General features: G+C 37.8%; 1 protein-coding gene across 6 annotated transcripts in view; it reads left to right on the top strand.

The window, feature by feature from the left end:
- TECPR2 (tectonin beta-propeller repeat containing 2) overlaps positions 1–23,514 on the top strand; it is a 42,474-nt gene that overhangs the window by 4,034 nt on the left and 14,926 nt on the right. For all 6 annotated transcript variants that reach the window (XR_004240578.1, XR_004240576.1, XR_004240577.1 and 3 more), the window contains 16 exons: positions 877–1,161; positions 1,277–1,405; positions 1,826–1,957; positions 2,883–3,040; positions 4,154–4,466; positions 5,282–5,414; positions 6,719–7,150; positions 7,762–8,759; positions 10,136–10,319; positions 12,120–12,293; positions 14,429–14,609; positions 16,102–16,243; positions 17,477–17,717; positions 18,471–18,560; positions 19,402–19,635; positions 23,240–23,388. Coding sequence is in view for 2 of the 6 variants with exons in the window: in XM_032110601.1 (XP_031966492.1) it covers positions 928–1,161; positions 1,277–1,405; positions 1,826–1,957; positions 2,883–3,040; positions 4,154–4,466; positions 5,282–5,414; positions 6,719–7,150; positions 7,762–8,759; positions 10,136–10,319; positions 12,120–12,293; positions 14,429–14,609; positions 16,102–16,243; positions 17,477–17,717; positions 18,471–18,560; positions 19,402–19,635; positions 23,240–23,388 (3,924 nt within the window). In the remaining 4 variants the exon portion in view is untranslated. The remainder of the gene's footprint in view (positions 1–876; positions 1,162–1,276; positions 1,406–1,825; positions 1,958–2,882; positions 3,041–4,153; positions 4,467–5,281; positions 5,415–6,718; positions 7,151–7,761; positions 8,760–10,135; positions 10,320–12,119; positions 12,294–14,428; positions 14,610–16,101; positions 16,244–17,476; positions 17,718–18,470; positions 18,561–19,401; positions 19,636–23,239; positions 23,389–23,514) is intronic.

Below are 23,514 nucleotides of genomic sequence, written 5' to 3'. Positions count from 1 at the left end.
TTTTCTGAAGGTGCCAGTATGTTGTTGCTGTGATGAGCTCTGACTACATTGTTTTTCTTGGAGAAGGTAAACAGATTCTTTGTTTCTGTTATTCTTAGATATTGCCCACTAAGTATATTTACAGTATTGCTCACAAGCATGAAATTATTTTCTTATCCATAAAAGGAAAGCTGGACATATGGTACTTTTTTTCTGTTTGCTCCTTATCTTTCTAAATTCAGTTGCTACATGAATACTTTCCTGTGTCTGTCAAAATAGGAGTTCTTTCATTTTTACTTTCCCCATTTTTTCCTGCATTATTCTTATTTTTTGGTTGTTATTTGAATGTATAGCAGATGTAGCTCTAGCTGAACTGTTTCTCAGCTGTGTTTTTTCTTGGGCTGTGGGGCATTAAGGAGTGGAGCACAAATGCTGGTTTGTTGCTTTGATCTTACAGCACTGTCTGATAACAGTGAATATTCCATGCTCTTGGGCGCTGGTTGGATTGTGGGTTGAGGTTGCAGAAAGATGAAGAAATATATCACATGGATTGTTCAGTGTCAGAGGCCTTATGGTTTTTTCACTAGAGAGATGAGAAATACTGCATTTGAACTCATCTTTGACAAGCTTACAGCTGCAAGAAAAAGTTGTTATCCCATATTTAATGGTTACCATACATCCTTATATGTTAGCTGAACCTAAGGAATAGACTTTTTGGTAAGGAAAAGTTTCTTCTAAGAATAGCTTACATTCACTACAAGAGTTTAACTTGCTTTTTCTTTATGCAAAGCAAAAACTGAATATTTTTTCTTATTTTTTTACTAAATTGTGGCTTTCTGTTAACCTTTTATTCTCTCCACACAAGTTAATGACATGTCTTTTGCTTTTGTCTTTCAGATTTCCTTATGTGGTCCTGTAGATGTGTTTATTTCAGCCTTAAAATTGCTGATGCAAATCCTTGCTATGGCATCTGTGGCTTCACCAGTTACATTTAAGGAATTTTGTCCCTTGTATTATCTCCTCAATGCCATTCCTACAAAGATCCAGAAGGGCTTTCGCTCTATTGTGGTTTACCTCACAGCACTTGATACCAATGGAGACTACATTGCTGTGGGAAGCAGCATTGGAATGCTTTATCTCTACTGCAGACATTTAAACCAGATGAAAAAATATAATTTTGAGGTAAATACTAACTTTTACTGTTGTCTGTTCCAATGAAGCTGAGTTGCTCAGAATTGAGCTCTCCTGTCGGTGTCTCATTAACATTCTGAGTTCTTTGTATGGTTTGTTTCAACAGGGGAGGTGTGAATCTATAACTTTTGTAAAGCTGTTGAGTTGTTTCGATGATCTGGTTGCTGTTGGTACAGCCTCAGGTCGGGTTGCAGTTTTTCAGCTTGTGTCTTCATTACCTGGAAGGAACAAACAGGTAAATCTTTGCATTTGGCTAAACTTCTGTGAGGTTTAGGATGGCCAATCCTGGTAGAGTGGTACTGTGATTCTTTATAAGAGTGAAACCCAGCAAGTGAAACCAAGCAATCAAATAGCTGTATGTCTTAGGCTTCATATGTTAAACTTATAAAACAATAATATTAAAGCATGCTTTGTGTTACAAAAGATGTATTTAATCAAATATGCTTCTGAGAGATTTCTCATGTGTAATAGTTGGCTAATCTCTTTGGCCGGGGGGGGGTGGATTGTTACGGGGTTTTTGAGCTAAGTAAACTTCAGAAGGACCTGCGCTTTTGTTCTTGATCTCCAGTCAAACCAGTCAGGAGTCACTGAATAGGCTTTGTGCATCCATTTTCTCTTCAGCTCATTCTTGTATTGCTTTGTTATTGTTTCACAGCTTCGCAGATTTGACGTTGCTGGCATCCACAAAAGTAGCATTACAGCTTTAGCTTGGAGTCCCAATGGAATGAAATTATTCTCTGGAGATGACAAAGGAAAGATTGTCTACTCTGCACTAGACCTAGACCAGGTGAGTGTCTGTTATAGGGACTTCAATTCACATTTGCGCTTTCTGAAAGAATGCTTGTGTGTTTAAATTTTTAGCAGTTACTTAATTGCTCAGTGTTAAGTGTTTAGTTGGATGGCTTTATTGGTATGTGTACACTTGGCCAAGTGTGTGCACACCCAGCAAGGCAACTATGGGTTTTCCTGCACAGCTGCCTTACCTTTTTTAAAAAGTAATACATTTTAAAAGAAGTAGTGATTCTTCTCATTTTTCATGAACTAACTATCACATCTTTCTTCAGATTTCTGCCAGTACTTTCTCTTTTGTTTGGAAGGGGTACTTTTGACTGATGTGGCTCTATTGATGAAGTACTTCTTCCAAAATTGTTCAGCATCTCAGTCGAGAGTGTAGAATGAAAGTAACATTTGGTTGCTGCTGGCTCACTAGCATGTTACTAGTAAATGGAATTTTTCTTACATCTTGTTAGTTAATACAGACCTGAGATGTCAACAAAATGAATGCTAACTTGAATTTCTATATGGAAGAAAAGTTTAAACAACATCTGTCCTGATGTATCTGTGACCGTCCCTCCGTTTGGTTTGACAGAAATCACCAAAAGTAATGATTGCCTCAGTGTGTGTATGACCTGGCAGTGGGGAAGAAGGAAGAAAATGTGTCCTAAAGTTTCTGTTGATTTCAAGAAAAATGTATGCACTAATATTGCAAGAGAAACTACATTTCATATTGTGTCACACACAATCAAACTCCCCTCTTGCCTATGTAAATTAAGTCCATATTCATTAAGTGAATTTCATGCAACAGGAGTTCAAAAGCTTTTTTTGTTGTTTATTTGTTTTCTCTTGGGCTTATAAATTTCTTTGAAGTGTTAGTTACTACCTTGTATTTTTAGGAGGGTTTGACTCTTGTGAATTGTGTGTATCTTTGAAAGGGTCTTTGCAACTCCAGCCTTGTATTGGAAGAGCCATCTTCGATTGTCCAGTTGGATTACAACCAGAAGGTGCTGCTTGTCTCTACTTTACAGCGGACTCTGCTTTTTTACACAGAAGAGAAATCCGTGAACCAAGTTGGAACACAGCCCAGAAAAAAGTAACCCTCGTAAAATCCTGATGCAGGCTCATCTATTAATTCTAGCATTTCAAAGTGAATTACAGACAGAGTGATCTAGGCAGTGAAATTAATACAACACAGCAGTTTGCTCATAAAAAGCTAGTTACAATAGCTATGGGTGATCGAACATGAAATGACAGCTACACCTATTTAGAAAGTATGTGGTTGCAAGTATGTCACAATCATATTTTCAAGGCACTATTAGGCAAAAATATTTAAGATATTTTCTCATTGTTCAAACTGAAATCACTGCCAAACTTCCTCTGCAGTCCCTCTCTGTTTACTGTGACTTGGAGTGAGCAAGCGTTGTTACAAGTCTGTCTAACGGGTGATGTAATATTTGATGCAAAAGGCGAGTCAGCATCCTCATTTTTCTTATACACTGAAGTGAATTAATAGGGAGAATGTATAGTAAGCACTTAAATTTCAGTTGAAGACTAGGAACCTCTTGTGTGGCTTTGACATCTTCTCTTACATAATCTCTCTCGGATAAGGAAGGCGGAACCTGGTCATAGAGCAGCATGACTGACTCTATCTCTCAGCAGAGGAAATTTACACTTGAGAGAGGGTTTATGATGTATCTTTCAGGGATATGAATAGTAAGAGGAGTACCAAGGGCCATCTTATAGGCAAAGGGTGTTCTTGGGTGATAGTAGTGGTGTTTCTATGTATGAGAAATGAAGGGTTTAACAGCTGAGGTCTGTTCTGTGCTTCTTGCAAGTAAAGGCTGTCAGTTTCTTTGCATTAGTTTGTAGTGTTTTGCTTGTTTTTTATTAATTCTGGGAGAAGGAAGAGTGCATAGTAAGATCTTTTTGAGATGGACAGAGGGGCTTTAAGGCTGTGAAGCTTATTAGGAAGAGTCATTTGACTTGCTTAATTGATGTCGTGTCTGACATCCAAAGCTGAGTGAAAACTTGTTATTTGGAATTACTGCTCTTGTCTTACTGTAACTCAATTTGTTCTTCAGACATTTGACTGACTATTTTAATCAAAGATTTTGATAATTTGTGTTTGTAAATTTGTGCCATTAGTTTTAAAAATTGTTTCTGAGTTGAGTATATAGCTTTTAAAATAAATTCTTTTGCATTTTAGCACTGGCAAATTTGGAGCATGTTTTATACCTGGCCTGTGTAAACAGAGTGACCTGACATTATTTGCTGCACGACCTGGGCTTCGTCTGTGGAAGTCTGATGTTCATGGGACTGTTCAGGCCACATTCATATTGAAAGATGTATTTGCTGGAGGAATAAAAACTTTTGAACTGTATCCTCGTTTGGAACCACTTGACAGAGGAAGTTACAGCTCTCCAGAGAAACACCTTGGGCTTGTGTCATGCTTTTTCCAAGAAGGATGGGTGCTGACCTGGAACGAATACAGCATCTATTTACTAGACACTGTGAACCAGGTAGATAAATCTTGTGGCTGCATATTTTGTTTCTTCCATGTTTTTGTTCACACTATGCCATGAGACTCTGTTTTGGTTATCCCATTATACGTCTGCAATTTACATCCATGTTTAAAATGAACAAAAAAGAATATTTATTGTCTCCCTCCTCAAGTTGTCATTGCAATGATATACTCACCAACTGGCTCAGTATGTTGTTTATGAAAATTACATATATTTAAAGCTTTCAGTTGAAGTCTTAACATCATAATCAATTTTGATGCTTAATGAAGCATACAGAAACCTAAAATCTAGGAGTTCATGCAAAAAGATATTTTTAGGCTTATAAAATGTGCCTGGAAGTATTTATTCTTTCCCTTCTACTACTGTTGGTGTCTGAAAAAAAATAAGTAATATCTTTTATTTGGTGTACAGTGTAGTGTTAGCTATTTCATTGTCTTAAAAATGCATATGCAAGTGGATACAAGTTAATATATTTTTGTCTAAATGATATTAAACATTTGTACTGTGACACTCTTCTGCCACCAAATTGTATATTGCTTAACTTGGTATATTTAGTTGCCTTTAGTTGGACAAAGAATAGATCTGTGGAATTTAGTATAAAAACGGAGCTGCATCATGATTAAAGGGTTCTTTCCTGTTTCTTTTTTTCATTTGCTTTTTTTTTTTTTTTTTTTGGATAGGATAAAAATCTTTATCCTGTAACTGCTTATGTTGATTAAAATCCAGCAAATGCTTTTGTTAAGAGTACCATGTTGTGCAAACAGTATGTTAATCTGATGCCAATTATTTCTTTCTCTGTTGACTCTTCATAGGCTTTGATTGGTGGCTTGGAAGGATACGGTGATATTGTGTCTGTGTCCTGTACCAACAATGAGATTTTTCTGTTAAAAGGAGATAGAGACATAATAAGAATTTCAAATAGACCCGAAGGACTGTCATCAATAGGTTTGTATAGATTAGTAAGTTTAATATGTAGAAATCAGTAAGTTTAATATGTATAAATTAGTGTGTACCTCATGGAACATGGTGCCTATCATACTTCTTTAATATAAAAACCCCCCAAACCAACAAAACCGAAACCAAATCCCACACAAAACTCTTCAGATTATTGCAAAAACCTGCCAGGTCCTGTAGAGTTACTCATCTGTTTTGATAGGTTATATTTAGAGATTTGGTCTATCTGCTTATCTGAGCTTCTCTTTTGGCTGCAGTGAGAATGGGGGCATTAAGAAATTAAATATGGTTGCCGTTTTTGAGAGTGGATCAGCATTAACCTAATGAGGCATCTCTAATCTGTGCATTTGAGAGCTCATTCTGAACCATGATGCTGAAGCAGTCTGGATTCCTGATCATGGTTATCCCTTTAGGATCAGTCTCAATAGCTGAATATGTTGATTTTGTGCCGCCTGTCACCAGCCACATTCCAGGTGAAATCTCAGCCTTCCTAGCAATTAAAAAGAAAGAATTGGCAAATAAATCCAAAGAATGCTCACTAAAATTCCAGAAATAATTTGACTGTTGAATACCTGTTGCCATCTGAGTTAAAGATTTATGTTACTAGAACTCTCTAAAAGGGTCTACTAATGCATTTAAATACTCCATCTTAGCTTTGTATTAACAAAATGCTAGTAAATATGCTATGAAGTCTCACTGAATGCTGGAGATCTTGCTTGTCATTACATATTGGCAATAGCTTTAGTCATTTAGGCAGTTCTTTACTCACAAACTACTAGAGGCTGTTTATTATTTTAATCTCAACTTTCATGTATAGTTTTAAAGGAGCCTTTAGAAGTGTAAATCACCACAGCGATTTATCTGGTAATTTTTCTTGATTTTTTTTCTTAGCTACTGAATGTTTGAATGAAGAAGTTAAAGGTATAGGATGGCACTTCAGTGTGTGATACAGCTGGGTCTTCCAAGCTGCAGACCTGTACTGTTCTTTATACATAAACATAAATTCAGAATTTTGCTTTTAGAAGCTTGATACAGGGTTTAGGGGGGAAGTGATTTCATACAGATTAATTTTCAGGAAGTTTTATAGTGTGTGTGTGTGCAAATATTTATTTTTAAATGCCGTGAGCTTAGAAATTTTTTTTTTTTGCATATATACTCTTTTCTTTCAATACTCTCCAAGCATTATGCCCCTACTAACTTGATGCTAGTACTTACACTTGAAATAGTATTTATACTTCTATTTTTCTTTTGGACAGTTTCAGATGTGAATTCAAAATTGTCAAATCTTTTAACAGATACAAGTCCTAAATTGCTGACCCCATCATCAGTCGTTTCATCTGTATCATCCAGCCCTTCAGTAGAAACAGAAAGAAAAATGGTTACTTCCCCTTCAGTTACTGGTAATAAAAATGACACTTCTTCTTTAGTGAAAGATGATTTGGAAACTCCAATGCTATCAGAGAAAAGTTTTGATAGAGTGGGAGACTTGAGCAGTGAAACCAGAAAAAGAGGCTGCTCTGTAGTAAGTGAATCACGGAGCAGGAGCAGCTCTGTGAACTCTGTGGACAGTGGCTCAAGCTTTATGATGTGTGCAGACCAACTTCCAGAAGCTCAGAGAGAAGGCCAACTTTCTTCACAACGGTTCAGCACCATCAGCTCTGAAGATTTTGATCAAGAACTCATTGTAAAGCCAATTAAGGTGAAAAAGAAAAAAAAGAAGAAACAGGGTAGGTCTAGCAGAACTTTCCCAGCCATGCTCGTTGTTAGAACATGTTACATGAAAGAGTCTGTGTTTGGCAGGCTTAATTTATATTGTGGTGTTGTGCTTCTGAAATGATTGAGAGGTTGTGGTGGGCCATTTCTGTTTAAGATTAAAATCTCCTTTAAAAGTGACGAATTCATGAAGGCTTTTTAGATCTGTTTGGGGTTTTTTACTTTTAACTTCTGTTATGCTTTATGTAAACATGCTTCAAGTTCTAATGTATTCGTTAATGGAAGCATACAGTGGACTCTGCATCCAGTTTTATGTTGGAATTGTGTAATATCTATACATCCTATTCAGAATATTTGGCAGTGTCTTACTTAGCCATCCTTTTTAGTTTGATAAAATAGTGTGAGTACTTGATAATTTTAATTGTTTACTATATTAAGACTTTTCTTGGCTTTATATGTATCATTTATTATTAAAGTTGAAAAAAAAATCAGTATGATTGAAATTTAGATTTAGCTTTGTCCTTCCTCCAGTTCTAAAAATATTTTAATTTCTTACTTGGCACTGGAATTTGATAGATTTTAGTAATATTATTTTTCTCCCTTCTCTTTGTGTGCGTGATAACAGAAAGTGGGACAAGGAAAAACCACAGCTCTCTGGAAGGCACACCAATTTATGAGCGTCAGCTTTCTGGTGACAGTCCACATTCCTTGAATGCAGACTCCTTTTCCATGACTTCCAGCATAATGAGTGGCAGCATTGATCATTTGAGTACTGGATCTCCAGATCAGGAAAGCATGTTCAGTATGGAGTCCCATACGATCTTGCAAGAAGATAATGGTTCAGAAACTTTCAGTGTCCTGCAGTCTCCGGAGTCAGCAACTGTACTAATCAATGAAGAAAATGGAGATGTGGTTGATTTACAGAAGCTTCCAAACAGTGACAGTGGCATGGGTACTTCAGCTATTATAGATACTTTGGCATCTGCATCTCCTCTGATATTCACAGAAGACTTGACAAGCAGTGTTGATGGTGAATGTAATGGTGGTGCGGTTTCTGCAAGCAATGAATGCTGTCCTGGAAAGCTGAGCCAAGAGGAGGAGGAGCAGGATTTTCCTACATTGTGTAAAATAGATGAAGACTTGGATAAAGTAAAGCTGCAGGATACTGAAAAATCTTCTGAAGATCCAGATCTTGCAGACCAGCTGTTCTTGGAATGCGACAGTATACTTGGTGTCCAGACATCCCTGACACCAAAGGAAAGTGATGAAATTGGTAGAGAAGATCAACAGCAGCTCTCTCTAATCCACAGCGCTTTGTCAGACCCTTCTGTGCTCCAGTTTGACATCTCTGACAATGTTCATTCAGATAACTGTTCCATTTCTGGGTGGAATTTTGAAAGTGCAATCAAAGCTAAATGTAGTACTAGCACTGCTGAAAGGGTAGCAGACACTCATGAAAGTAAGACTGAAAAATCTGCCTCTAGTGATGAGGAAGATATTTATGGACATGGATTACCATATTCATCCTCGGAGACCAGCATGCCTGAAGTTGGTGCTGTGCCTGGTGCACAGGATGTAGCCAAGATAAGCCTAGATGAAATGGTGCTCCTAAAATCTGATCAGGTATTTCTTGTCAGTTTAATTAAAAGTACCTTGAACCTTAAAAAGAAACAGCTTTTCAAAAGAAACGTTCCTGCAATTACTGTCCTTTACATCTTTAGGTGAGCAAATTTTTTTTTTTTTTTTTTTTTTTGGATTCAAGTACACAAGTAAAGTATAAAGCCAAACAAGAGTACGTGTTGTAACTCTTGCAAAATGTGATATATCTGACTTCAGAATGGGTGATGTGTGCTTGCAATGCAAAGAAGCTGTTCTGGCTGTATTATTCCCGGCTCGACAAAAATGCTGTTAGAAACCCATCCATTAAAAAGTGAACAGTAAAACCCAGTCACGCTCAAAGGCTGTTCCTGGTTTGGATCTCCAGCAGTCCAAGTTCTGCCTGATGCTGTTCCCAAATTCAGCTGACTTCATGGAGAATTAGTGCTAATTATCTCACATGGCTGGCTTCTGCTTAAGGATTATTTTATGTGTAAATACTCAGAATAAGGATTAGTCTTTGCCCACTAGCCAGCAGTAGTTAGTACTGTTTAAAATGTTGACAGTTTTGTTTTTCTGTTATCCCTCTTTCCTTCATCATTATTTTGTGGGTAGTCCTCATACAGACTATAGAAAAGAAGTACTGAAGTTAATTGTAAAATCTATAAAATTGCTAGAATCACTGGAACTTCTAGCAGAAGACTTAAGAAGGAAATGCAGTTCTTGTAGGCTGGGGATTTTGTTTCTTTTAGATCTGTAACAGCTTTGTATTGAGATCAAGCAAATACTCATTCATAAAGGTTGAGTTACAAGTTGGTGGTGTCTTGTCTACTAACAGCTGCAGCCTAAAGTGCAGAAGATTTTAGTTTCAGGTTAAGGTATTCTTATACTCTGTCATGTTCAGAAAACTCCCCTGGTAATGTAGGCAGTGCTTGAGTTCACCTCATGCAAGCCATCGAAATTTAAGAGAGCAGGCTGTAAACCAGATTTTTGCAAGATGTGGCTCCTGTACCATACAGAGAGTACTGGAGTTGGATATTTAGCTGTCTCTGCCCTCCAGCTGTCTTGTTCCCTTTGCTCATCACTTCCTAGACAATGAATAATTTCCTGGACTACAGGCAGACTGTACATTTTTATGTATTCCTTTGTTGGAGGTGGATGATGGGGTGGAGGGGTTTATTTTTTTGCTAAATCTGTTGTTCTAGCAGTCTCATTATGCACATACAGCCTTAGAGAACAGTGACAGATGTAGTTTTATTTTACACAAGGCAAATTTCTTCATTGATTAAAGTACTTAAGTTTAGCTTTTTAAAAATCAAAACGTGAGAGCTGCTGTTCTTACATACCCGTTTTCTTATGCAGTTTGAAGACATCTGACACTGTTCTGACTGTACAGTTTTTAGTTTGCAGAGAGCTGGATGGGATACTCTGGCCCTGGTTATGGCATCCTGAGCCTGGTTGTCTCAGAAAAATACATTTGGTGCCTGGACTACCGAGGCAGCCTGTACTGCAGTGCCCTTCCTTCAGCTGGGCTGCGCTGGCAGAAGTTTGAGGATGGAGTCCAGCAAGTGGCAGTTTCCCCTTCAGGTGGGTTGGCTTCTGCTGCACTGTCATCTTGTAAATATAGAACTTGGACAGACTTGGGCATTTTGTTTGGGTTTCTTTTTTTTTTTTGCCTTTTTTTTGCCTTTTTTTTGTTGTTTGGTTTGGTTTTTTTTTTGCTTTTTTTTTAATATCAGTTATTTTTTAATTAGGTGAAGCTTGTCATTTTTATGAGATTACAGATACAATTGAGTGCATATGTAATTTGCACAAAAATTGAGTTTATTGTTTGTTTGTTTTTTTCAAATAAATTACTTGCAGAAACTTGGTTGTTTAGGGCTTGTTTCGTGTAGAAGTATTGTGTTGGTTTGGGTTTCTTTTTGTTAGTTTTTTAAATAGTCACAGTTATATGACTGCATCTTCACTACCTCTGCATCCCATGTTCTAGTTTAAGTGGCTTTCTTTCTACACATTTCACGTTACATTTTGGGAGGTTTTCAACATGCATTTGCCCAATTAAAGTGAACTTCAAAAGTAGCAGTTCAGTGGTAGGCACAGAAGAGTTCCTTGTCTATACAAACCCTTGATTTTTGTTACAGAGCTATAGAAGTTCTTGGCTGTAATGGTGGTGAGGCACTGGAACAGGTTGTGCAGAGAAACTGTGGATGCCCCATCCCTGGAAGTGTTCAAGGCCAGGCTGGATGAAGTCCTCAGCAATCTGGTCAAGTGGGAGGTGTCCCTGTCTGTGGCAGGGGGTTGGAACTAGATGATCTTCCCCTCCCACCCAAACCATTCTGTGATTCACAATTTTAAGGCTCTTTTTCTTGTAAATGTAGAATTGGCTTTGTGTATGCGTGGGTTAGTTGATTTGATTTCTTTTTAAATACTGGAGAAAAAAACCTTTGAAGTTTCAGTACATTTGCATATGAATTTGTTCTGGATGGTTGTGAATGAGGATTATGTTGGATTAAAAATAAGGAGGTTTTGGTTATAAACTTGCGTCACTTTTGGCCTTCCAGGTTGTTCCAGGACTGGAGTGAAAATAAGAAGTTTCTCAGCCATTTTAATCTCTTTGTCTCCTGCCTTGCCACTACTTTTCTTCCCTGTCATCTCTAAAAGCGCGTATCAATCTTCCTTTCTCTCTGTAGGGGAACACTTGCTATCTGTTTAAAGAAGAAAGAAATTCTATTTGATCTGTAGCTGAGCTTTGCTATAGCCAAAACAATTTAAGAGTACTTGTACTAGGTGAGAGTGTGGGTTCATCCAGCTCAGTATCTTACCTTTAAGAGTGGTTAACAGCAGGTCCCTGCAGAAAAGTGAAAGGAATGAGCATGTGTCATGTTTGCCCTTGGTAGTTTCAGGCTGCAGTTTTTGGTGGCTCAGATTGCCTGGGCAAGATGTTGTTCCTCTGCATTTGTTATCCGTCAGTTCCAGGAGTTCACCCAGCTTTCCACTGAATTTGTGGAAGTTTCTAGCATCCACAGTTAGCCATGGATGTATTCATGCAGGAGCATGTTAACCACAAAATGTCAAAATGGAATTAAATGCAACTTTGTGGAATCATTCAAAGGGAATTAATATGACGATGTACTGTTCTGGTACAAGCCAGCAGTTAAGTTTGGAGTTCCATTTGATTTTCTTTTTTAAGCTATTATTATGTATTAGAAGTCAGTTACTGTTCTGGTCTTGCTTTTAAAAAAAAATTGTGTTTCTTAAACTTGCATTTTTGATGCTACTGGTTTGCTTTTCCTCTCCTATTAGTGTAGGTGTAGGTAGGACACATCACCTGTGACTGTTGCAGTAATTGCTGAGTGCTGTTATGTTCTTTCTTTACTTCTCATACAGGGGCTCTTCTCTGGAAGATTGAACAGAAGACTAACAAAGCTTTTGCTTGTGGAAAAGTAACTATTAAAGGAAAACGGCACTGGTATGAGGCTTTACCTCAGGCTGTATTTGTAGCTCTGAGTGATGACACCGCCTGGATTATCAGAACAAATGGAGATCTGTATCTACAAACAGGTACCTGAATTAATTGCAGGCTCTTTGAATTTTTGTGGGCTGAGATTATTAGATTTCAAGTCTGAAGAATGATCACAATTTGCTATAAACTTTGATCTGCAGCCAGGACATAAGGATACCTTTTTATCTTGAGAAACACTAGGAAACAGTTGTGAGATTTTGTGTAATTAGGAGAGTGGAAAAGCCAGTTCATGACCACTTGTTTTGTGTGTGCCAAGTGGAGTACATATAGTACAGAGGATTTATGACATGGGGAGGATGTGATATGGATGGAGATAAATGGAAAGGGACTGTAGAAAATATCAAAATAATATCCTTGCTTTGAAAGTGATATGATGCACTGAAACGACTCAGCCTTAAGTGGGCAGAATAGGGGAAAGTAGAAGCTTTGTGTTTTGAAAAGCACAGATCTCTTGAAGATATGAGTTACCACTTAATAATGAAAGGAAGGTATTCTGAGACAGAAGATCATGAAGTGCTTTGGAAGTATAGACAAGTGGTACGTATTTTACGTGATTTTATGTGAGAAAGCGAAGCCATGGGGGAATGGAATGGGCTGTGGAGCAGGAATCTTTGCAGCTGCCTTCTGGATGTGAATGAGGCACAAATTGGAAAAAAGGATAGTGCTGTGACAACTTTGAAGTCATGGCTTTAGTTTTAAGCCCTTCAGTGAATAGAAGAGGATGTATTTGAAGGTGTTATGCAAGCAATATTCAGGCTAAATGCAAAGAGCTAGGATGAAGGATGGCAGTACTAGTTTTAGAGTTAAGGGAGAAAAGTATGAAGGACTCTCAGGCATATGGGGCTTGCACAGGGAGCTGAGTTACTAAGGAAAAACTGCCAATAACATGATGAAGGAATTACTGGTGAATGAAGAGGAGGACTGGGTTAAGGGGAAGCTGTGTAAGACGTGCTGAAACGGGACAGCATCTCTGAGTGGCTGTCAAAATTTAATTTTGGCACTCTCGTAATTTGTCTTTTAGATTTAGTTACTGTAGCACAATACAAAAATTATTTGTGATTAAGAAAACTGTTTTAAGTACACATCACTGTTTCGAAGACACGCTATTAAAATTATTTTTTTTAGTTAAGTGTAGTAGTTCCAGAAAAATCAAGTGGCCTGCCCATGGTCACATGCATATCGCCAACAGGCATGGATAGTGGTGATGGAGAGTGAACTTGGGATAGTAATCATACAGGGCTCTGTGGAGGTTTGAATCTATGTTTTTCTTCCCTTTGAGAGACTGGTTTGATTACATCAGCTTACATTCTGCTGTTCTTAGGCTTCCAAATTTGTCTTTTGATGCAAAAAATAAATTCTCAGTATATTCTGTCTTCCTAATGTGAGGCAACCAGTGAAAATTGTTTCTCCAGGACCTTTTCATTCCCTCCGCTGTCTTGTGAAACATTTATAACAAGAGTGTGTGCTCAGAGGTTTAGAAATGAGCATTCTTGTTAGTGTAGAATATCATACAGATGAGTCTTTTCATACTGGCTTTGGCAGCATGAGAAGATGAAACAAAAGCTGTGTCTCCCGAGTTGTTTCCCATGTAGTTTCACATGTGTAAATCAAGCTTCAGTGTAATTGTAAAGAAGACATGTTCCTGGAAATTAGATGTAGAAATGTGTGCAAGCTGCCTGTAAATCTACCAGAACCTCTCTGCTCCTTTCACTACTACACACTGTGGCATGCTCTTTTGTAATTGCTCTGCTGTCAGTATTCAGATCAGGTTGCTTTCCTCCCTGGCATGTTTTGGGAAAAAGTTCTTCCATTACTGGCTTTTTTTTTTTGATGCTTCTGTCAGCTTTAATAGAGGTTTTATAAATGGAGATTCCTGGTGCTGACACTAGAGGGAGAAAAGGAACAGAAATGACAGGACTGGACGTGCACTGTGCAGGATGTTTAAGGATATGCAGTGTCTTATTTTTTAAAACGTAAACTCAGCTATATTAGAGGAAGTTATTAATATTTTATAGAAAGAACAGTCACTCATGGAAATTATGATCAAATGACAGATGTTAGCATGTCAAGGAGATTCCCTTCTGCATTTTCTTTCACTGAGTTGCTTTATCTCTTTCCTTTTTGTTGCAAAAAGCCAAAGTTTGTAAAGCAATCCTCATTTTCTGATTTCTAGGCCTGAGTGTGGATCGTCCTTGTGCCCGAGCAGTAAAGGTTGACTGCCCTTATCCACTGTCACAGGTCACATCCAGAAATAATGTGGTGTGGGCTCTGAGCGAGCAGCGGGCCCTGCTGTACCGGGAGGGAGTGCGCAGCTTCTGTCCTGAAGGAGAGCAGTGGAAGAGTGATATTGTCAGGTAATAACTCTAGTGGGACATTCTGGGCATAGGAATGACACAAATAACTGTGCTGGAACTCCTTGATGTTTGAAAAAGTATTACCTGAACTCGTTTGTATATATCCCTCTGTGTGTGTATATATATAGCTGTTTTAGCTATCTGTCTGTCTGTCTATCTGTCCTTCCTTCCTTTTGTTTTTGTCCAGACGTATTCAGAGTAACTGCTGTTTTTCTGTCAGGTGAATGACTGCTGTGTAATGAAAGGAATTGTCATAAACAGAAGCGAGTTTAAAGAGTGAGAACAATTAAAAAAAAAATCTTTATAACGTCTGTCAATGTGACTTTTTTATTAAATATTGCTTCTTTAATCTGTGCCATAATGAGGTGTTTTTTTGAGGTTTTGTTGTTGTTATTTTTTTCTTTTTTTCTTCTGAGATTAAATCTGTGCATTTTCTTGGTCATCCACACAGCTGGATAACACTTCTGCACTCCCCAGCCACAGCTTTTTATAAATATTTTGTGTAGTTGGTATTTAGCTTTGTAGTTGATCCTAGGCTCATGGTAGTTCCTTTGTGATAAAGTTAAAAGCACTGAGTCTCTACTGCTGGCTTTGAGAATGTAGAATATAGTGTCTCTTGTGACATCAGCCTGAAGCAAGTTTAGGAAGAAATTCAAGTCTTGTCTTCAGGTGATTTTGTCTACTGAATATCCTATTGTGAAACCTTAACTTGTGCTACCTCCCAGCCTGGTACTTGGCTCTTGAACAGTCTAAGAAACTACTGTGTCTTTGTTCAAATGTGAAATTTGCATGTACTTTAATGAGTTTGTTTAATGAAAATACCTGCTTGACCTACACCTTAGGTACATTTCATGTTCTTGGGCTTTGTGTTAAAATTGCAGAAAGCAGTCACTATTTGTTCTTAAATTGTCAAGAAAGGTTATCTGAAAGAGCTAGCATTGTTTGCTGCCTTTTCAGTGTCTGGTACGATCACCTCACCCTGTTGACTTTCTGAGCTTGAAAATCGTTTACTTATGCAGGAAACTTACAGTCCTGGATTCAGCATTTATCTTTGTCACATAGTTAGGTTGAGTTTTCTATTTGTGGTCCCTGAACTGCAGGTATTGTTCTCGGAACAGGTCAAGGAAGCTGAGGAGATACATTTATGAGGCTATTTTATCAAAAACTTAAAGAACACAGCTCTTGATTGCTTATTTTACTGAACAAAATAGGGTTTGTTTAGTTTTATTTTTATGAATCCAAGTTTCAAATCTTGAGTGATTTTTGAAGGACTTATGGTTTTTTGGTCGTTGTTGTTGTTGAATGTTTTTTACTTAAACAAATAAAATATAAAGTACTGAATAACTGAAAATTTGATATGAAATGTGTTTTTTAGCTTGGCTACACTGAGTTTAACCATGTTAAACTATTAGCATTATAATAGCTTTCTTAAAATACCATCAAGATAAATTTGAAGTAAGGTTTTAACGTTTTTACTTGTTTGCATTTCCAGTGAAATGCAAGCTCTGGAACCAGTGTGCATAACCCTTGGAGATCAGCAGACACTATGGGCTCTGGATATCCATGGCAATCTCTGGTTCAGGACTGGTATAGTTTCAAAGAAACCACAAGGAGATGATAATCATTGGTGGCAAGTAGGCATTTTTTTATTTTACTTTCAGTTTAGTTTTTTACCTTGGGTTTGTTATTTGTGTTATTTTCCCCACAAGATTCTAAAAATAAATTCAATTAATCGCTTGATATTTTATAGCACTCCTTATCGTGTATATTAAAACTTCAGTGTGGCTATGGCTGAAATCCCTTTTTGGGTCTATTTTAAAGAGGGGAGGAAAAACCATCCCATGGTCATCCAGAGCAGCATTGCAGAAGCTTTCAAGAGCACAAGAAATGCTCTGCCAGGTCATAGGACATGCTGTTGAGGCTGAGTATCAAGTCTGGTTGCTGAATGCAGCCTCTTCTCTTGTCTTCCAGTGCCCATCCTTTTCCTTAGCTAGATAAAACAAATAGTAAGTCACCATGCAAAAGAATGTGTTCTGCATTTTTCCATTCTCTTGAGGTTTCTTTGAGCCATGTGGAGCTGCTTGCTTAAGCCACAGTTCATGTGGGTGAGACCAAGTCGGTTACTTCAAGTACTGTCTGGTATTGATTTGGAATTCCTGACTGGTTTCTCCAGCTTTTCTTGTTTTCTCCAGAGAAAGGGGTGGGGAAGAAGGGAGTACAAAAACAGTTTTACAGGAAATTTGTCTACATGCCACCTAAGTTACAAGAATTTTGGTCTATGAGCATATATAATCCCTTTTTGCTTGTGGGCATCGTGAGTAGCTTGGTCTTGAGGTTATTGGCAAGCTGCTGCTGTTTTTGTGCTCTTAGGCATTTTGTTCCTTTCGAGGGGTATCCCAGAGTGTTGCCAGCCTAGTTGTCCATGACGGAACTTGGGCAATTGCTTATTTAGACCTCCATCTGCACTATGAATTAAAATGTCCATGAGGTAGTTGCAAAGGAGTATTGCATACAGGTTTTTGTCATGTGGTTTGAATTGCTACACCGCACAAGTTTCTCTCTTTCAGAAATTGAAAATTCACCTCTTAGTTTGCAGAGTTCAACATGTTTTCAGAGGGAGACATCCTAAAACAAAGGGCTTTTTTAGAATGCAGATTTCTAAATGGATTGTTGGGTAGAAGGGAGTTGTAAGATGGTGTTTAATATTGATTGTGGCTTATTAGCAAGACAATTACTCAAAATGTACCATTTTTGTTTTTCCCTTCCTACACTTTGAATATTTCTAAAAAAGCTTCTGGTGAAAGATTGTGCAGTTCACCCCAAAGCTTAACTAATTATCAAGAGTATTTTTTTTCTTTTTCCCCCAGGTAAGCATCACTGATTATGTAGTGTTTGACCAGTGCAGCCTGTTCCAGACCATAATCCAGGCAACTCACACAGTGGCAACAGCAGCTCAGGCACCTGTGGAGAAGGTGGCTGATAAGCTTCGAATGGCATTTTGGTCACAGCAGCTTCAGTGTCAGCCCAGCCTCCTCGGAGTTAATGGCAGTGGAGTCTGGATCTCTTCAGGCAAAAATGAATTCCATGTAGCAAAGGGAAACTTAATAGGTTGGTGTGCTCTTGCATCTTAATTTTTTTAAGTTAAGAAAATTAAATAGAAGGAAATAACTAACTACATCTCTGTCACCACTGAAATTATGCATGGCAAGTCAGAGCAGCTTTAATATGTTTAAAAATTAAATTAAATTATTCATTAGCATTTGGTCTTAAATACTTTCTCATTTAAAGGGAAATGTTTTTCATGGAAAAGTCATTGTCAGCCAGTGAGCTGTGCACAAGTTACTCTTTTTAACACCTACATGTTTCTCTTCTCTGGGATAAGAAGGCAATCTTAAGCTGTTGAACCTATTTTATCTCACACAGTGAGTTGGGCTCATGGCCAGTGTGACTATGTAAGACACTAATGTTACGGTTTTACAGAGCTAATAGAGGAATTGCTTTATTTTTCTTGCTACAGTTCTCAAAATAGAATTTTGATTTGCTACATTTCTTCGTTTAGGAAAACTAGCAATACATCTAGGATATTATTCAACCACATCACCAAATTGGTCCCCTGTTGAAGACCATTAATATTCTTCTTTATCCTCTTCTGCATTCCCAGTTTTCTCTGTGTGTGTTTACGTAGGTGTCAGGAGGAAGTTTCCCTCTCCTCCCAACAGTTTCTTGAAAGATTTTCATATACGATCTTGTCTAAAATATATTTAATGAATGATTGCAATAGAATTGCTTTTAAATTTTTGATAACATATTTTAATAGAAAACTAAGTTTCCTACTAATACTACTCTATTCTTTCTTTCAAGGCACGTATTGGAATAATATTGTGCCTCGTGGTACTGCTTCTGCCACAAAATGGATTTTTCTGTTGGCTTCCACAGCTTCATCTAAAGAAGGTTGGTAAATCAACAGTGAAGGCATATAATATCTGATTTTTAAATAGAGTGGAATTGATGGTGTAAGTAATTAAATATCCTGAATTACTTCAGATTTTGGTTGTCTTTTCTGTTTGCAGGGATCTAAAGTAGTTGAAGTAGGGTGGAAATAGGTCTGTAAAACTACTGGAGATTAAAATAACATGTTACTCACTCTCACCTTTGGTGTGGAGTGGTATCCAGCAGAGAAATGGGTGGTCCTCAGGAGCAGCAACTTCCTAAACTGCCAAAGCATGAATTGCCAGAATTTGTAATTGAAGTTTTGGAGCATGCTTTGCTGGAATGCCTGTACTAACCAAGTGCTTCTCCTGTCAGTGCAGTTACTGCAGCAAAATCGCACATTATTGGTAAAAGTGAGACCCTGTGAGGGAATTGAACTGCTGGTTACAATAGTTAGCAATTGCATTATCTAAGTACAGTGGCTTTAGTGGCAAAAAAGGGTTTAGAGCTGAAAAGGAATGCTGCTTTTCAAAGGCTATTATCAAGGATAAAAAAGAGCAAAAGAATAGAGAGGTGATAGTGCACTGTTACATGTCTTCTCTGTATTAGTTTTGTCAAATGAAACATTTCTTCAAATGAGATCACTTACTACTTCCTTTATTTGAGAAAGGGTGTATTTAGGTGCCTAAATAAGGGCTTAGGATGTGTATCTGAACTTAAAAGGCTTACCCTATGAACATAGCCAAGAGGCTTTAGTTTTGCCTTCAAGTGTACTGATCACTTTTTTCAGGAAAAGTAGATGTGTAAGCTTTCTCAGAGTGGATTAGGAATTATTTTAATAACAGAAGTGTCCTTTCCATAGGAAGCTTTTTGTGGCTATGCCAGAGCAACAAGGATCTGTTTTGTGTCAGTGATCAGAATCCTCATTTTCGTCCTTCTACGGTGCAGCTGCCACCAGAGGCTGAAATGGTGCACTACTCGGCCTGCCAGGATGCCATTTGGGGCTTGGATAGTCTTGGGCAGATATTTATCAGAACACTTTCCTCCAGCTGCCCAACAGGGATGCACTGGACAAAACTGGATCTCTCCCAACTAGGTATGACATTTTTATTGAGTAGACTATCTCTTAGCATACTGTATTTCCCAGAAGTATCTTCCAGTTTACTGATGTAGAATATAACATTTACTGGATTAAATAGTACCTACTGGCAGATGATTGTAAAACATCAGGAGCAGCTGTGGCTTTCAAAGAGTGTTCTGTTTAGCCTTTTCCTGGCCACAAGAAGTCTCCTGTTTGCAGGATACTTTGTGTGTGTTCAGTGCATCTTGCAGATGGTCAGTCTGAGGTGGCTTGGCCTGACATGGTGCTGTGCAGGGGCTCCAGCAGCTTTAACTAGGCTGGCTCTTGTACCTCAGTGCAGCCATAATCACCTGGTCTAGGGCACCAAGGTCTGAATTTTGGTTAAAACACATTTTTAGCAGAGTCATCAAAGCTTCCTGCCAAGGAAAAATTATGCTTCAAGAGTTGCATCGTTCATGAGTGATGCAGCTGATACTCATGTTCAGGTTTATAATGATGTAATAATTCAGCATAATGCTTAGAATGTGATGCTGGTTAACTGCTCTTTTCATTTGCTTAGGTGGTTGACCACTATTTGATCATTAAAATATAGTCCCAGTTTGGAATTTGCTCTGGGGTAATTAGGTTATTTGCCAACTTCATCGGTAATATTCCAATCAGATTTATTTCTTGAATAGTCTGACTGTTAGAGCATTCTTACCTTCATGCTGATCTGCATTCCTATTTCAAGTGAAGATAAAGGAAATTGAGACTATGTACCATTCTCTCACCGTTTTAAAAATAATTCAACTGTTTTGCAGTTTTTCCATTTTTGATGGCAGTGTTCATGACTGGTCTGAGAAAAGCAATTTAAACTTCAGGTTTAAGGAAAGGCAGACACAGCTGGCAGAGTTTAAGCTTCATGTGTAAAGAATTTTTGTGTATAATTTGTAATACTTCATGGAAAAATCCTAAAATGTGTATTTAAGAATTAACTTTTTTGTCAGTTGTATACCAGTAGTATTAGAACTGATGAATTGGTTCCAAATCACTCATCAAACCATAGTTAAACACTGATTGATGCCTTTTACTTTTACTGACCTGCAGGATAGATTTGTCCACTCTGTCCTTCTCATGTTCCTTAGTGGGATTTGAAACTCTTCTCATGAACCACTGCTTTCCAGCAGTTTAGACAGTAACTGTTTAAGTGAAAAAATAAATAACTTCTGGCTATTGTCTGAAAACCTCAGGAGAATTCATACAGGAAATCAGTGTAACTAGTGTTGGCTGGCTGTAATACCTGGCCTGTGAACTTCAGCAGTTCGGGAGTTCAACCTTCACATTCAGCTGTTCCTGTCACCTCTGTGGTGCATGGTGGTGGCATAGCAGAGATCTGGGGTCAGGAAATGCTCAAACACTCCACTGTACCTGTCACTGTGGGTTAGCTCTGAAATGTGAAAATGTTTTAGGCATTTGTCCTCTAATTAATTGCATATGGTAGATTGCTGCTTAACAAGTGCATATCCATGGCTGTAATAGAAGAGCCTTTATTTGTTCTAATGGGGCTGAGGAAACTGGAGAACTATTGTTACTGTTCTAGCATATGTTTAAGTTTACTCCAGAAATATTAGGACTGTAACTGGGTAGGGCAGGCGGGGTGAGAGCAACTTTATGTAAAGTTCAGTTCAGAATTCTGTATAGAGGTGATGGGGTTTGCCAGCATTAAGGTTGAAATATTCATATTATGTTGGTAGTATCTTGCCTTTTACATTATGTAGTGGGAGTAGCACCTAGTAGATTATTTTGATTAGAGTTCCACTATCACTGTCAAGATTTCTAAACACAGTAGAATGACCTTTAGGTTTTAACAACAAACAATGCTGCTGGTTCATGCTGCTTGCTCTAAAATAGTAGGTGAATGTGGTTAGCATGACCTTCTCCTAAGATACAAGCAGTAAGTGGGAGGAGGGAGAAACCCCAAAACATTTACATAAGGGCTGTGTTTTTGAATATCAAATTGTACTGTAGACGTAAATAATATCAGCTATGCCGAGTAGGTGATATGTGATTCCACGTTTGAGTGCCTGATGCTTGTCTGGATCAACACTTTGACAGCTGAGGTATCATGTGACAAAGCCATTGCTTCAACTCATGCTTTATTAGAAGAAATAACGAGGTTTTAAGTAAGATTTTGGCTTTGCAGCTGAAAGTCAAGCCTCTGTCTACAAAAGAAAGTTGCTATAGATATTCTTATACCAAGCAGTAGAAGTTTTTGTTTGTCATTTTAGTTTTTATATGAAGCTGTATGGTTAAAGGAAATTTTGGGTTGAGATAGGTTGATCTGTGTTCCTGTGATTCAGAAAGTTAAATAATTTTGGTTAATGGGATCTGTTTACTATTACAGATAATTAAAAGATAAAGCTATGTTGTCCTGTTGCTTCCTGTCCTTTCCCCCAGCAAGCCCTAACAATGGGGAATATTGCCTTCTGCAGAAATAAATACTTTGAACTTGAACTCTGTGGGATAAAATTCCACGCCCCTCTTTAGGGAATGCTGCGTCTGATGCACTTTACAAGGATTAGTTGCCAGATTTCACATCCCTGAAGACAGAACTGTTACCAAGAATGGGATATCCCAAGCAGCATGGGATGTTCAATTAACCAGCAAGGCCTATTTTTAGAGTCTTTAGTTTGGAGTCTGACCAGAGCATTCCTTCTGTAGTGGATCTGTACTGCCTGGGTCCCTCTTTCTTTGGAACTTGTTTTTTCATTACTTAGCTTTGTTTTGTCCGACATGGAGTGAAAAAAGGAAATCAAATGTTAGATACATTACATCACATGGCTATTTTAAAATGAATGTGAAAGAGTAAGAGTTTCAGTAGACAGTTAGCTGGCAGTTCTTTGTAGTCTAAAATACCAGGTATGCATCTCTACTGTCTTTGCAGGAATCTAGACTAAACCCAAGCATAAAGCACACCAAAATTCCAACACACACTTCTTTTAAGGCAACTTTATTTTCATGGTGCTGACAGGGTTAAAATACTGCTGCACATTTCATATTGATGTAATAAATATGTACAGTGGTGAATATAAATCCATTTGAAAATCAGTTCCTGTATTTACAGATGTGGCACTGGTATGTTAACACTGAAATGCATAACCCATGTGCTCTCATATTTTTGAAATGCTGGTGGCATTAAGAATGTTCTTTGCTGACTGTATTAGCAGATCAACACCTTTAAAAGTCTCCAAGCATGGCCAGCTACAGAGAAGAGTTCATGTTAGGTCATGTGAAAGTTTGTCTAGGTACTGATAACATTTATCACGGAATGGTTCCCTGCTTGAATTTGGTTATTTTAATAGTGTATTTATAATGTGCTTTAGAAATTGCAGTCTCCTATGACTAAAACATTTATTTTTAGATTTAGGAGAGAAATGTCTCACATATGCACTACCTGTTGGTTTTGTTCTTTGTATCCAGTGATTTTTTTTTTTTTCTCGCATAAGTTGTATTAACTTCTAATCATTTTTATGTGACTGTTTAAAGCTTGTTTAATACAATGAAGTCTAAATACAAGTTCTGATTATTTGCTGAATTTGAAAGGAAAATGCCAGGTTGCTAATACTCTCTTTGTTATTAGGTGGTGTAAAGCTGATCAGCTTGACCTGTGGAAATCAGCATGTTTGGGCCTGTGACACAAATGGTGGCATTTATTTCCGTGTAGGAACTCAACCTCTTAACCCAAGTTTGATGCTTCCTGCATGGATAATGATTGAGCCACCTATACAGGTAAAATGTTGATTACAATTCTTTGTAACCCGCTGGTTTAGCTCTATGCTAAACAATAAAACAGTAATTTTAGAATTCATGGAAGACAGTAGAGCCAGGTTTTGTAGTAGAGTGTAGCATTGAGCT

The sequence above is a fragment of the Corvus moneduloides genome, chromosome 6, assembly GCF_009650955.1.
Source record: "Corvus moneduloides isolate bCorMon1 chromosome 6, bCorMon1.pri, whole genome shotgun sequence".
Lineage (NCBI taxonomy): Eukaryota > Metazoa > Chordata > Aves > Passeriformes > Corvidae > Corvus > Corvus moneduloides.
The sequence above is the reverse complement of the archived record's forward strand: the minus strand, read 5'-3'. Positions and strand labels throughout refer to the sequence as shown.